Source organism: Aythya fuligula, chromosome 22, assembly GCF_009819795.1.
Source record: "Aythya fuligula isolate bAytFul2 chromosome 22, bAytFul2.pri, whole genome shotgun sequence".
NCBI classification, from domain to species: domain Eukaryota; kingdom Metazoa; phylum Chordata; class Aves; order Anseriformes; family Anatidae; genus Aythya; species Aythya fuligula.
Window position 1 is genome coordinate 273,245 of NC_045580.1, and position 15,494 is coordinate 288,738.

General features: G+C 50.0%; 1 protein-coding gene across 1 annotated transcript; it reads right to left on the reverse strand.

Moving 5' to 3' along the window:
• Positions 1-975: 975 nt before the first annotated feature.
• Positions 976-15,494, reverse strand: FEZ1 (fasciculation and elongation protein zeta 1). Its single transcript, XM_032201792.1, has 10 exons — positions 15,432-15,494; positions 12,359-12,653; positions 8,407-8,503; positions 7,028-7,117; positions 6,192-6,393; positions 4,389-4,660; positions 3,386-3,466; positions 2,904-2,979; positions 2,097-2,162; positions 976-1,122 (listed from the first exon to the last, which is right to left on the reverse strand). Exons 2-10 carry the CDS (start codon positions 12,631-12,633, stop codon positions 1,106-1,108), a joined length of 1,176 nt encoding a protein of 391 aa, XP_032057683.1. The 5' UTR covers positions 12,634-12,653; positions 15,432-15,494; the 3' UTR covers positions 976-1,105.

Genomic DNA, 15,494 nt, shown 5'->3' on the forward strand with positions numbered 1-15,494 from the left:
GGTTTTGCAGCTGTATTTTATTGTCAGCTTCTTCTGGGGGGAGCTGAAGAGGAACCCCCAAATGGGTGAGTACCCCCGCCCTGCAAAACAGGCAATTCACCCGGATCCCAAATAGGTGAATCTCCCCCCAGATGGGTAACTCACCCTAAGCCCACAAATGAGTGATGCAGCCCAAAAAGGATTCCTGTTTGTACAACAGTGATGCACCCCTCCTTTAGGGAAGTGAGGCTTCCCTACAGAGCTCCAAATGGAGTGGTTTGCCCTCAGTGTGAACAGTGCAACCCCCCAGATTGGTGACTCTCCCCCAAAATGCATTATACTCTTCCAAATATACAGTATGCCCCCAAATGGCTGTCCCAGCCCAAAATAGATGATGTTTCCCTGAAATGTGTTATGCTTACTCAAAATAAGCAGTGTGCACCAAAATGAATAATGTTCCCCAAAAAGGAGGGATGTTCCCCAAATTAGTGATTTTCTCCAAAGTGTTTTTCTCAAAAAATGAGTTACTCCCCACAGAAAAAGTGATGTTCCCCAAAATGTGTGACTCTCAAAAGCAGTTGATGCTCCCATAAATGAGCAAAACTCCCCATAGTGCCTTCCCCCCTGAATAAGACAAGTTGACTCAAAATGATGGCTGCACCCCCAAAATAGAACGTGTTCTCTAAAAGAGAAAGTACCCCCAAACTAGTGACTCTTACCCAAAATGAGCAACACTCCCCAAATCTGATTGGTTCTCTCCAAAATGGAAGCTCCCAACTTCTCCCATGTCCTAATGAGTACCCAGCAGCTCACTAGCCAAAATGTGCATATTTTGCAAAATGCTGAATATTCATGAGCCTCAAAGCAGTTTCCTCCTTGGCATTTTCCTCAAAAAGCTGGTTTTTCTATCTAAAAGCTGCAAAATAGAGTGAGCGTTGCAGGCAGGGAAAGAAGATACTGGAGGACAGTTGCTTAATTAATGAAACAAATTATTTATTTTCCAGCTGTGAAAAGGTGGGGGGAGGGAGGGAGTGTGGGGCAGGGGGGCCACAGGCGACCTGTTTTCCTTGTGTTTGGCCCCATTTTGGGGGGCGCCGGGGTGGGGGAGCTCAAGGGCAGCGCCACATCAGGTTGGGCAGAGCACTGCAAAGAGAGAGGCCATGGGCGTTTGCCAGTGCACGGGTGTGCACAAGGCTGCACTGGGCTGCATGATGATGCACAAGCAGATGGGTGCACAACGATGGAGAGGCTTGCACCAGGAGGCACGAGTGCACTAGCATTCAGAGATGTACAAGGGTTTGCAAAGGCACACAGTGATGCGTGAGCATGCACCAAGTTGCATGAGGACGCGTAAGTATGCACAGATGCATGGGGGTGCACAGAGGAGCCTAAGCATACTTAGGGGCTCACATGCACAAGTATGCATGAGAGTGCATGAGTGTGCACCAAGGATGCATGAGCACGAGTGCACTAGGACACACGAGGGTACACAAGCATGCATGAGTGCTGCATGAGGTTGCACAGTGGCTGCAAATGGGATGCACAAGGGATATGGAAGGAACATGAAAGGGATGCAGGAGGGATGTACAAGGCATACACAAGAGGTGCATGAGGGGACACGGGATGTGCAAGGGGCAGATGATGGTGCAAAGAGTACACGGAATGCACAACTGATGTCCAGCAGATGGGATGAATGGGGGCACAAGGGATAAAAAGGAGGGAGGCACAGGAGATATTCATGAAGGTACATGAAAGATGCAAAAGGACAATGTAAGGGTGCAAAGGGGATGAAGGAGAATGGACAACGAGGGTGCATGAGGATGCATAAGGCCTGCAGGCCTTAAGGATGCACAGAGGATGCACAGGAGACGAGTAAGGGATGCCTGCGGATACATTGAGGGATAATCAGGGCATGCAAAAAGGATACACAGGAGATGCAGAAAGGAAGCATGGTGGATGCACAGTGGCACAAGCATGCACATAGGATACCTGGGAAATGCATGAGGGGTGCATAGGGGATGTGTGGGATATGCATGAGGGATGATGCACAAGGATAAACAGGAATGCATGGGGGCTGTACGGAGGATGACCAGGGGATGTGCAGGGTCAGCAGGTACCTTTGAGGATGTAATCCGTCAGCAGTGTGGGCACCTTCTCGTTCCCCTCTTTCATAGCAAACAGGACTGCAAGGGGAAATAGTGCCGTGAGCTCAGCCCCTGTGCCCCCACATGACCCTCCAAAATTTCCCCTCTGTCCCAAAAGTCATCCGAGACACGGCCAGAGTCTCCCACAATGCACCAAGCATGGCAGTATCCAAAATGAGCATTTTTCACCCCCAGCCAGCCAGTCTGGGGTTATGCAGAATGGGTGTTTCACACCCAAATTGGCACTGGCATAGTGTGTAAAAATAGGGGCTTGCTGCAGATCGGCTGTGCTGCAGTGATGCAAAATGGGCAATTTTACCCCAAATAGACCGTGTTGGGGGTTGCAAAGTGGGTCCGCCACCGTGGCTGGACCACTGTGATGCAAAAAACAGCTGTGCTCCAAATCAGCCATGATGGCACAAAGCAAAAGAGGTATTTTCACCCCAGATAGGTTTTTCCATAGTGCTGCAAATCAGACAACTGTGCCCAAAAATTGTCAATGCTGTATTGATGTAAAATGGTGATTGTGCCCCAAAGCAGCTGTACTGCCATGATACAAATGGGTGTTTTCCCCCCAAATCAGCTGTATCGCAATGGCATTATTTGGCTGATTGCACCTCAAACAGCCTGCACTATGATTCAACCAAAACTGGCTGTGTTACAACAGTGCAAAACTCACAGGTGCTGCAGCAATGTACATTTGTGCCCCAAATCGGCCGTCTTGTGGCAATGCAAAATGGCTGATTCTGATGCAAAATGACTGCCCAAGCAAGGACTCACTGTTGGTGAGCATCTGCAGGTCCTCAACGGAGGGGGGTGATCCCTTCTTCTCATAAGGAATCACTGTGTTCAGGTACTGCAAAACAGAAAAAATAACCACAGAAACACCTTCATGCTACAAAACTATATATTTTTGTTCATTTCGATGATGAAAATTGCACCAAATCAGCATGAAAGCACAAATGCAAAGTATGTCTGCAACTTTCCTGCAATCACATTTAATTTGCAGACATTTGGGGAATATTGAATTATTTGGATGCTGCAAAAACTGCCCAAACATGAAGGGAGGATTTTGTGGATGAAAAAAAGATGATTTTGCAAGGTGGATTTGCAAAGAAGGGAAAAGTGTGTTGCAAAACTGTAAGATTAAATAATATTTTAAAAGGGGAAAATGGGGTTTGGGGGATGCAGGGGAATAGGGTGTGCAAGAGGGCAGGTGAAAGGGGACAGATCTGGGCAATTTGGGGGGAAAAAGGCAGCACCTGCTTCTCGTTGGTGGCAGGGCCAAAGGTCTGGCGCAGGCCGGAATGCAGGATGCTGGAGATGCCCTCCATGCTGAAGCGCTGGGGACGCATTACGACATCACCTCCTGGGCACCTGCACACCTCCCTCGACACCAATGTCCCCATCTCCCTGACCCACATCCCTCTCCCCACCATGGCCTTGTCCCATGCCCTGCTGCCCCCCTCCCCTCTATCCCCATGGCCCCCATCCCCACATCGCCCTGTCCCCACATCCCCATTTCCATGTGCCCTCTCCATGTCCCCCCATCCCAACATTCCCATCACACCCCTTCATGTTCCCTGTCCCATATGCATTGTCCACTTCTCCTGTCCCAACCTCATGTCCCCCCCATGCTGTCCCCAAGTTCCTACCTCCCCAGTCCCATGTGCCCCCATTCCTTCCAACGTACCCCCATTCCATGTCCCACCATCCCATTCCCACATCTCCTGGATTGTGTCCAACCATCCCATCCCATGTCCCCCTGTCCGCACCTCCTGTCCTCATATCCCCATATCCCATCTCCACATGCCCCTGTCCCATGTCCCTCCATCCTGTCCCATGTCGTCCCCATTCCATGTGCCCTCATCCCAAGTCCCCCCATTCCACATCCCTGTCCCATTTTATATCTACATCCCATCCCATTCCTCATCCACCTAGCCCCATGTCCCCACCTCCCCCTCTCCTATATCCCCTTGTTCCATACTATGTCCCCATGTTCCCACCTTCCCCTGTATTCCTTTTATTCCAAGTATCTTATGTCTCCCACCCCATCCCATCCCATCATGTCTCCCCATCCTCACCACACCCTGTCCCATGTCCCCACATCCTGTCCCATGTCTCCATGTTTCCCTGTCCCCACCTCTCCATATCCCATTCCAACATCCCCAGGGTCCCATGGACCCCCTTCCCATCCCATGTCCTCCCGTCCCCACATTCCCCCATCCTCCCACATCTCCCCCCCATGGCCGCCGCATCTCCCACCTTCCTGGGCATGTGTCCCCCGCGTTCGGGGCGCCCCCCCTGCAGGCTCAGCCCCCGTTCACGGTGGCGGCGCCGAGCGGCCTCCCGCTGCTCCCGCTGTTCCCCCTGCACCGCCAGCAGCGCCCCGATGAACGCCGTCTTCACCTCCTTCTCGAAGGCCAGCTCGTCCCGCCGGGCCAGCTGTGCCACCAGCTCCGCTGACAGCGCCCGGCTCGCCGCCTCTGCCCGCCCCGCCGCTGCCACCAGCTCCCCAGCTGAGAGCTGCTCCAGCCCTGCTGCCGGCAGGGCAGTTAGAGACAGGACATGCATTGCACGATTGCAAAATGCATTGCTCCATTAGTGGCATGCACACTGCAGTTACTGGGCTGCCTGGTGCAAGTGGTGAGATGTCCAGTGCAATTAGTGCAATGCACAGTGCAATTTGGCAATGCCCAGTGCAGCTAGTGCAATGCACGGTGCAATACAGCAATGTCCAGTGCAGCTAGTGCAATGCATGGTGCAATTTGGCAATGCCCAGTGCAGTTAGTGCAATGTATGGTGCAATACAGCAATGTCCAGTGCAGTTAGTGCAATGCACAGTGCGATTTGGCAATGCCCAGTGCAGTTAGTGCAATGCATGGTGCAATACAGCAACGCCCCGTGCAGTTATTGGTATGCCTGTTGCAATTAGTGCAATGCACAGAGGAATCAGCGATATTCCTGGTGCAACCAGTGAAAGGCATAGTGCATTAGTGAAACACGTGGTGCAATTAGTGACATGCATTATTTGAACACACACTACATTTAGTAAAATTCCACAGAGGCAATTAATGAAATGCACAGTGCAATTAGTGAAATGCATGTAGAAACTTTTTTAATGTGTTGTGATTATGAAGATGCACAGTGAATTTATTGGAACACCCAACACTGTCATAGTACGATTACTGAAATGCCCAGTGTCATAAGTTAAATGCCCAGAGCAATTACAGAGTTGCTTGGTGCAATTACTGACATGCACGGTGCAATAAATGAAATGTACTATGTGTAATTAGGGGAATACACAGAGCAATTAGCAAAATGCCTATGAGATTAATGAAACTCTCCATGCAGTTAGTGAAATGTATGCATGGTGCTTTGAGGGGGAAAAAAACCAGTGCAATTACTGAAAAGCATCAAAACGTTTTCTACACATTATGGATGGTGCACAGTGCATTTAGTGGCACGGTGCATTCAGGGAGGTGCACAAAACATTCAGTAAAATGCACAGTGAAATCAGGAAAATGCACCATGCACAGATCAGGGAAGAGTCTGCTGCATGCAGTCACATGCATTGTGTCATGGGGAAAGCGCAGTTATTGAAATGCAGGATGCAAACAGTGAAGCGCAGGACACATAAGACATTTTTGCAAAATACACAGGTTATTTAATGAACTGCATGGTATGTTTAGCAAAATGCTTGGTATACATGAAGAAAAGATGGTGATAACAGTGCAAGGTATAGCACATTTAATGAATGGCACAGTGTTTTGCAAAATGTTTTAGAGAAATGCACTACATGCATTTAGCAAAAGGCATTTAGTACAATGCACAATGCAGGAGGGGGAAACGTGCAAAACGTGTGGTGTGCTTGGTGACACACAGGGTGCACTTAATGCAACACTAAAAGCAAGATCTCCATAGGCTTATTTTTTTATAAGAGCCCTCTTCTGGCCAAACAGTGCTTAAACACTGGGTCCAGCCAGCCCTGGAACCTGGAGATTTGTTTGCCCAATTTGGTGGGAATTTCCCCCAAAAAGGGACTGGCCTGGGTCTTGCTGGCCATACCTTCATGGGAGCAGTTGTTGTTGAAGGTGGGGGAGAAAGTGTGCAGGTCACGCAGGAGGATGGGCTCCATGCCCCCACTGCCACTATCTGCATCAGCCTCAGCTTCCTCCTCCTCCTCCTCCTCCTCCTCCTCTTCATCACCATCAGGGTCAGCCTCAGGGTCAGGCGAACTCTGCATCAGCTCCTCCAGCTCCTCAATGACCTGTGGGGCATTGTGCCCTCCAGTTGCACTTTGCACCCCACCTCATCCCACACCTGCACCCTGTACTTGTCCTGCACCTGCACCCTGCTGCCTGCACCCTCCACCTGCACCGCACCGTGTTGCACCATCTCATGTCTGCACCAAGAATCCTGCAGCTGAATCCCTTACCTACACCTGAATCCTGCTCCCTACACCCTATGTTGCATCCGCCATCCTGCACCCCATACTTGTCCCCATACCCTCCATCTGCACCCCACAATCCAAACCTGCACATTGCACACTACATGGGTATTCTGCACCTGCACTGTGCTGTCCATTCACATCTTGTATGTGCATCCTACATCCTGATCTGCACCCAACCCCCACACCCCACATCAGCACCCCCATTTCTAACTCTGCATCCCACACATCCCATCTGTTGTCTGCATATGGCTTCCCCCTTGCAATTCACGTCTGTGTCCTGCACCCCTGCCCACAGAGAAGGGACAGAGTTCCAAACTGATGGGATTTGGCCTTTTTTGCATTTTGAGCACACAACCATGGGGCTGGGATGGGCTGAAGTTGTCCTGGGCAATGCAAGCCCAGTGTTATGGGCACACTTGGGTGTTTGGGTACACACAGGAGCTGAGGGTACCTGCTCAGCCGTCAGCAGTGGCTCCTCATTGATGCCTGAGTCATGCTCGCTCCTCTCAGCAAGCTCCTCCTCCTCTTCCTTCTCACAAAGCTGCAGAAGACACAAGCTGGGTGGCCCCAGTGGCACCATGGACACTGCCTGGTGCAGGCACAGACACAGACATGGCCCCCACAGCTCATGGGGAGAGCTGCCATGGAGCCACAGCTCCGGGGATGTGCTACCTGCAGGGTCTGCACTGGGGAGATATTGGATGGAGACAACGGATAGGGAGATGCTGGATGGGGAGGTAGGACAGGGATACACTGGATGGGAGACACTGGATCAGGGTGTTGGATGGAGACGTTGCCTTAGGAGATGTTAGATGGAAACCTCATTTGAGGATACTGGATGGGGACACCAGACAGCTGTGTGTTCGATGGGGATGTTGGATAGAAATGCTGGGTGGGGATGTTGGACAGGGAGATGACGTTGGACGGGCACATTATGGTGATGCTGGGTGAAAATAATGGATGGGGACAAGTTTGACGAAGATACAGCATGCAGAGATGTTGCATGGAGACATTGGATGGTGAGATGATAGGGAGATATTGGAGGGGAATGGAAGAAGTCAATGGATGTGGACACTGGATGGGGAGACATTGGATGGAGACATTGGACTGAGAGAAGCAGAGGGATGTCAGAAAGAGATGCTGGATGGGGAGATAACGAACACGTTGGATGAAGATGATGGGAATGTTGGAAGGGGAGATATCGGACATGGGATGGAAATGTTAAATGAGGAGAGGCTTGATGGAGATGTTGGATGGGGACATTAGGCAGGGAGATGTCAGAGAGGGATGCTGGATAGGGGTGTGAACAACTAAGTTGTTGGATGGGGAGACATCTTTTTTACTATATTTCAAAGGTTATTTTGCTTTTTTTTAGCAGAAAATAAACCAGGAAATGGACTTTCTCCTCACCTTCTCTAGTGACAGGTTGTGTGACATCCAAATGGGCTTAATTCAGTGGGTTTGGGGACATTTTTACTGCCCTCCCACAATTCCAAACACAGCTACTCACAGCACACACTCACTACAAAGAAGTAAACACTATTTTCTCCCTCCAAAATACACCACCTTACCCCCAGCTTAGGGACAGATTGGCAGGGACCAGATTGCCAAACCAAGCACTTAATCTTGCCTGTTTTAGTGCCATTGTCTTGGTGTTGCATGAAAGAACAGCCCCCCAAATACACTATTTCTGGGTGGTTTGAAGCACCCTGGCTCAGCTCCCTCCCTGATGGTCGCTAAGCCTTGGGACTGATTAACAACTGTCAATCATCACTGGAGGTCACATGGGGACAGGAGGGTTTTGGGGTGTTAAGGGTGCCACAGCCATACCTGGGGGTCGGTGCCATCAGGGGCCTCAGCTTCAGGGTGCAGCCAGGGTCGGGGGGAGTCCCGGGGGGCGAAGCCATCAGTGAGGGCATCCCAGACCCTGCAGGGAGGTGAGTGGTGAGCGGCAACTGCCAAAATGGCCCAAAATGCCCCGAGAAGCACTGCGTTCCAGACAGCCATCCTGAAATGCCATGACGAAATGCCTCAAAGTAGCCCCAAATGCAGCCCCAGAACACCCAGAAATGCCCCAAAACGATGCATGGAGACAACCTGAAACATCACTCAGATGCACAAAACATCCCAAATCACCCCAAATGCTGCCTCAGAACACCCTAAAACATCCCAAAATATCATTCTGCAATTCTACCCTGAAATATCCCAACACTTGTGATGCCCCCAAGACATCATTTTGTAACTTCACCCCTAAAAGGCCACAGCAATGCTCTGAATGAGCCCAAACACCCCAAAACGCCATCCTAAATCACTCCTAAATATCCCCAAATACCACCCCAAAACATTGCCCGGATGCCCTGAAATGTCCCCCAAAAAATGAAAAAGTCCCTAAAGCCCCAGAAATGCTCCAAAATGCTGTACTAAAACACTGCCCCAAAGCCCTGAGATGTCTCAAGACACTCTGAAAAGCCCCAAAGGATCTCAAAATGCCCTGGAACACCCAAAATGCTCCACAGAGACACAGAGATACAACACCAGCCCGGAACAACCACAGATACCCTCAAATGCCCCAAAATATTCCAATATACAACATTTGAACACCCAGAAATTTCCCAAAATGCTGTTCTGAAACACTACCCTGAAATGCTCCAAAATGCCCCAAAATGCTGCACCAGAACACCTTTGTATATCTTAAAATTCTGTCCCTTAACAGCATCCCAAAACACTCTCAAGTGCCCCAACATACTGCCCTGACACCCCAAAACGCCACTCTTAAAGAATCAAAAAATGAAATGTTGCCCTTAGACTAAGATCATTTCTAGAATGCCTCAGAAATCTGTTCCAGAAGCACCAAAACACTGTTCTGAAACACCCCCAAAATGCCACCGCACTGCTCCAGAACATCCCCAACTGCCCCAAAAGACAATGATAGAAACACAACACCCCGAAAAGCTTCTGCAATGTCCAAAATGCTTCAAAACTCCCCAAAAATGCTGTCCTGCATCATGCTGAAATGACCCAAAATGCAGCCACAACACCCCATAGTGCCCCGAAATGCCCTTTTGAAACACCTCAAACTGTCACCCTGAAAAAAAAACTAAATCACCTCCAAAACTGCCCTGAAATTCCCTCAAAATTGGACCTGGAACACCCAAAAATACTGCTATGAAATAAACCAAAACTGCACCAAGTGACAGCAAAACTGTCCAGATTCATTGCCCTGATGCCCTGAAACCCTCCAAAACTGCCCTGGAACACCCCAAAACACAGCTGTGATACCCTGAAAACAAACAAACAAAAAAACCTCAAAGCCTCCCAAAATACCCTGGTTTGCTGCCCCAGAACACAGCAGTGAAATGCCTGAAGCCACCCTGCAAAACAGCTCTGAAATAGAACACCCCAAAATTCATCTGACACTCCAAAATAAACTGCAACAGACCAAAACAAAATCTAGAAAAAAAATCTATGAAACATGGCCCTGAAATACCCCAAGTCACTCCACAAAACTGTGCTAAACACCCCAAACCATGGCAGCTGCCCGGAGCTCCCTGCCAACACTACTGTGTTGCCCACATTCCCCCGCAGGGCCGGGCCAGTTTTGCCCTATTTCACCAAAAAAAGGTGCATGGGGAATAGTAGAGGGAGGGTAGAGGGGAGAAAAACTGAAAATGAAGAATAGAGAAAAAAAAAAAAAAAAAAGATAAAAGAGGTAAAAAGGAGGAAAGGGCAGAAAAATGGAAAAGAAAATGGGAATAAAAGATGGGAAATAAAAGAAATGAGAAAAGAGGAAAAAAAAGGGGGAAATGACAAAGTAGAAAAAAGTGGGGAAAGAAAAATTGGGAAAATGGAGAATGAGGTTAGACAGTGGAAGGAGGAAAATAGGAAAAAGAAAGAGAAAAGGGATAAAAGGAAAAAAAGGGGGGAAGGGAATTGAGGAAAAAGAAAATGTAAGAAAAAATTAAGTACAAGGAAAATGTCAAATGGATAAAAAGGGATAAAATGGGAATTAAGTAAAAAAAAATAAATAGGGACAACTGGATATGGAAGAAGAGGGGAAAAATTGCTGAAAAGTGGCAACACAGGGAAAAAGGTCAAAAATGGGAAAATAGGCAAGGTTAGAACACCAACCCCCATGTATTTTCCCAGGTCTTGACACCTCCTCCCCTAAATTTAGACAAAACCACCCATATTTCCACCGCAACAAATTGAAGTTTTAGTCCATCCCATCCAACACAGTGCCACATCCACACACGTCCCAATTCCCCCTAAACCATTCCAAAACAGCTCGCCCCTCCCCAAATGCCCCCAGTCCCAAACCAATGACCAAAACATCAATTTTAGGAATTCATCTCATCCCTCTCCTTGCCTGATCTTAATTTCTCCCTTATTCATATATTTCACAAATCAATACACAAAAACGCACATTAAAAAATATATATATTCCCAGTTTCAACAAAACTGCAACATTTTTGGAAAAAGCAAGTGATTATATCTGCTTTTTTTTTTTTTTCTGCTTTTAAAGGGACAGCACCTTGCAGAGCCAGGCAAGCAACGGAAGGAGATTTCTGGGTTAATTTTGGAAATAATTGGTTAATAATTAGTGGAAAATAGTGCCTTTAAGGCCTCAGCCCATCCTCCACCCATGCACACAGGGCTCATTCAAGAGTGGGAAAAAAAAAAAAGCCTGTTTTGCCCAAACTGACCCAAAATGACACAATAAGCAGCACAAAGCAGCACCGTGGGCCGGCTGCCGGCGACAGCGCGGTGCTCCCGGCACCAGGCCAAAACACATTTTTTCTCTGAAAAACTACTGATTTTTCTCTGGAAAAAAAAAAAAAAAGATTTGGGAGCTTTTGGGTTGAAAACAACCACTTTGCTTGGTGAAAAAATTAGCATTAGGAACTGCAGCCTGGGGAAAAATCCCAATTAAACACATACAAAAAAATCCACTAGAAAGGCGTTTATAGACAAACACCACTCAAAAAAAAAAAAAAAAAGGCAAATTCTGTCCCCAAATGGCATTTTTGCAACAACAAAAAAAAGGTTTCTAAGGAAAATTAAGATTTCAGTACAAATGCCACCATTTTTGGCCAAATAGGCAAGGTTGGGCAGATTTTGCTCCAGATTGGCTGCCCCGCCTTGGTGCACTGCTTGCATGTTGAAAGGAGGAGGCTGAGCCCTACTCACACCTTACTCTAAGTTTACACTTAACCACCCCCTGCTGCAGTCACAAAGTCTGGGCCTGCTGTGGCCCATTGCAATGCCAGATGGAGCACCCTGCTGTACCTACTCATAGGATACTACACAGCTACTCCAAGGTGTTGCATGATCAAGCTGCAATGCAGTGATGTGATTTGCATGCAAAGGGCATCTTGCGAGCATGCAATTGCATAAGCACCAGTGGTGCTTTACTCATAGGATACAATGTTTTTACTCTGATGCACTGCATTAACCATGCTGCAGTGGTGGTTTGTGTGCTGCGGCCGCATGTGTGTATCTCATAACGTTGCAAGGAGGCATGCAGGCCCAACAGTGCCCTACTCATAGGATACTACACAGCTACTCCATGCTACTGCACAGCTTTGCCATGATGCGAGGTGTTGGGCTGCATGTGGAAGAAGCCTCTCAAGGGTTCAAGAAGGCACACAGGCCCCAAGGGGGCTTACCCACAGGTTACTACAACATTACTTCAGCATGCTGCATGACCATGCTGCAATGCAGGGAGCCAGACTCCACAGGGGTGCAGAGGCAGGCATCTCTGGGAGGAAGGGGCCTTACTCACTCCTCGTCCTGAAGGCGCTCCTCCTCCTCCTGTGCCTGCAGGCGGCCCCGCACAGGAGCCAGGCCCTCGGTGGCGGCATCGTAGTTACGGAAGCAGACAGTGAGCTTCTCGTCGAACTCCTGCACCAGGTCCTCCATCGACTTGAAGCTCATCATCTCAGCTGAGAAGCTCTCCAGCTCGGCCAGTGCAGGGTCCGCAGTGCGCCGGGGGGTCCCCCCATCGTCCCCAGGCCCCTCCTCGAACTCCTCCTCCAGGCTTACCAGGGGTGCCTCCATCCTCCTTGCCCCCACCTTAGCTGTAGGGAGAGGGCACCTGTGAGGTTCCTGCTGCTCAGGGTCACACCAGCCGGGCTCCCAATTCCCTTGGCTTGCACTGTGCTGGCTGTAACCCCAGTACAGGGCTAGTAGTGTCCCAGGGGTAACTTAGCAGCATCCCTACAGCATCTTATTACCGTCTTCATAGCATCTTAGTAGTGCTAAAGTAATATGCTGATTGTCTCTAAGTACTATCCCAACACTATTAGTAGCAAAGTATTTTAAAAGCCCCTAGAGTATCTTACTGCTACCCTGACAGTATGTCAACAGTATCACATCACCAGCTTTATTACTGAACTTTTAGTATCTCAGCAGTATCCTCCTACTATATCACTAGTACCTTAGTAGTGGCATCAAAGTATCATACTGGTATCAGCAATGTTTTGACAGTATTCTAACCTCGAGTGTTGCCCTGATAGTATTCCAGAAGCATCTTACCAATACCTTTTATCATTCCCTAGTAGTATCTCAGAAGTATCCTCCCTAGTAGCATCCTGACAGCATCCTACTAAAAACTGAGTTCTGTTCTGAAAGCACCTTATCAGTATTGTGACAGTATCATAGCGGTACTCTGATTCTATGTCAGGAGCATCCTGATAGCATCCTGGTCATATCTTAATAGTGTCCTGAAAGTATCACAGTAGTACCTGATAGGATCCTAACAGTATATGGCTGGTATGTTAGCAGTGTTCTGATAGTATCTCAGTAGTGCAATGTAAAATCCAGATATCTATTATTTTAGTGCTTTCCTGTGAATATTCTACTGATATCTCAGTAGTACCTTCATAGTGTCTTATCAATGTGCTAAAAGCATTTTTGTAGAGTTCCAATAATATTCTAGTAATATGTTAGTAGTGCCCTGACAGAATCTCAGTAGTATCCTGATAGGATTCTAGCAATAAATTACTAGTAGAGTCCTGAAAGTATCATGGTGATACTTTATAATGTCCTGCTAATCTTACTAGTGTGTCCACTGTATCTCAGCAAGATCCTGGTAGTATCCTAAGAATGTCCTAGTCCTGCCATGTTACTACACCGAAAGCATCTTAACGCTATCATTTGTAGTATCTTGAGAGTACCCTGAAGGTATGTTAGCACTAGCCCAGTGGCACCTTCCTAATGTCGCAATAGTATTGCACTATCATCCCAAGAAAGATCCTGGTAATAATTCTGTAGTGTCCTGACAGCATCCTGGTTGTGCCCTACTTCCTACAGTACCTACTCAGCATCCACATAGTATCCTGCCAGTACCTTAGTGCCATCCAGGAAGTACCCAAGCACTATCTTCACTGTATCCTAACGGCATTTTAGTAAACTCCTGGTAGCATCTTAGTAGTATCCCGTAAGTATCCTATAGGCACACACCCCTGTACATGCATGCACCCCCACATCTGGAGGGGGGCACACCTGCACAGGGGCATATGCACATGAGGGTGCACCTGTGCACTGTACATACACATGCTGCATGCATTCTGGGGAGTGCATGAGTGTCAGGGTGCACATGTGCAAGGGGTACATGCACACATAGATGTAAGTGAGCCCTATGCACATATGCACACACCTCCACACACACGTGTCCCCATGCATGCACACACACACCCCTGCATGCATGCACCAGGGACTTCCACACCCCACGGGTGATGTGCCCTAGACGTGTGCACTGAGCAGGTACCTCCTGTGCCTGCCTTCAGCTCTGCACACATGCAGCCCTGCACATGCAGGCACAGTGCACACATACAGGGGTGCACAGGCGTGGGGTGCACCCTTATGCTGCATGCATGCTCAGGGGGTATGTGCAAAGCATGTTTGCATGCACAGGGGTGCGAGCACACACTGCACACACACATGCCTTCTTGTGTGTGCACCACTGTACATGGATGCACCGCTGTACATGCAAGCACTGCTGTACACGCATGCAGCCCCATCCCACGCACTGTACGTGTGCCCTGTGCACCATTCACATCCACCCCCTTGTCTGCCCCTCCCGAGCTCCCTGTTGCACGCACACACCTGCACTTGTGAACTGCGCATGCACTCCCCCTACCAGCAACCCCCCCATACGTGCAGCTCTGTGCATGCGCCCCCCACACCTACCACCCCCGTTGCACCCCAAAACGCCTCCACAGCCCCAAATCACCTCCCCCTGCTTCATGCCCCCCCTCCCCGTGCAGCGCGTGCGCAGCGCACAGTGCACCACCCCTGCATGGATGCTGATGCGCATCGGGCACCCCCGGGGCACGCAGCATCCTGGTGTCCCCCACCCCCGCGAAGAAGCCCCCCCCCGCCACAGCGCACCACAGCGACGCCCCTCCGTGCTGCATCCCCCCCACACACCTTGTGCACTGCCCCGCAACGCCCAACGCACCCCCCAGCCGCGGGGGTGGGGGGGGGTGGAGGTCGGAAAGGTGGCACCCCCCCCCCATGCACCGCTGCGGTGCGAGCCGCCCCCCCCCCCTCCCCGCGAGCTCGCCCCTCGATGCCCCCCCCCCCGCAACGCTGCACCCCACAACGCACGCCTTCCCCCAGGGTGGGGTGGGGGGCGCAAAGCACCGAGCTGCACCCCAAAAAGCAACCCCCCTCCCCCGTGCTTCCATGCAATGTCAACGCCCCGTGCGCCCCCCCACCGTGGTCACCCCCCCCCCCCCTCCCGGCTGCACCTCAAATCCCCCCCCCCCCAGCCCGTGCGGCCCCATGAACCCCGCATTGCCCGCAGCGCACCCCGGGGGGGGTCGCTCTGTGCCCCCCGTCCCCGCACCCACCTGCGGCCCCGCATCCTCCGCGCGCCGGGGGGGGCTGGGGGGGGCAGGGGACGAGCTACGCAC

What these genes read in the sequence shown, in the direction of transcription:
- FEZ1 (XM_032201792.1), bottom strand. Translation starts at nt 12,633, where the DNA reads ATGGAGGCACCCCTGGTAAGCCTGGAGGAGGAGTTCGAGGAGGGGCCT. An exon ending in CAACAACTGCTCCCATGAAG is followed by an intron (nt 4,661 to 6,191) that starts GTATGGCCAGCA and finishes TGCCGGCAGCAG; the next exon opens with GGCTGGAGCAGCTCTCAGCT. An exon ending in CCTGCAGATGCTCACCAACA is followed by an intron (nt 2,163 to 2,903) that starts GTGAGTCCTTGC and finishes TTCCCCTTGCAG; the next exon opens with TCCTGTTTGCTATGAAAGAG.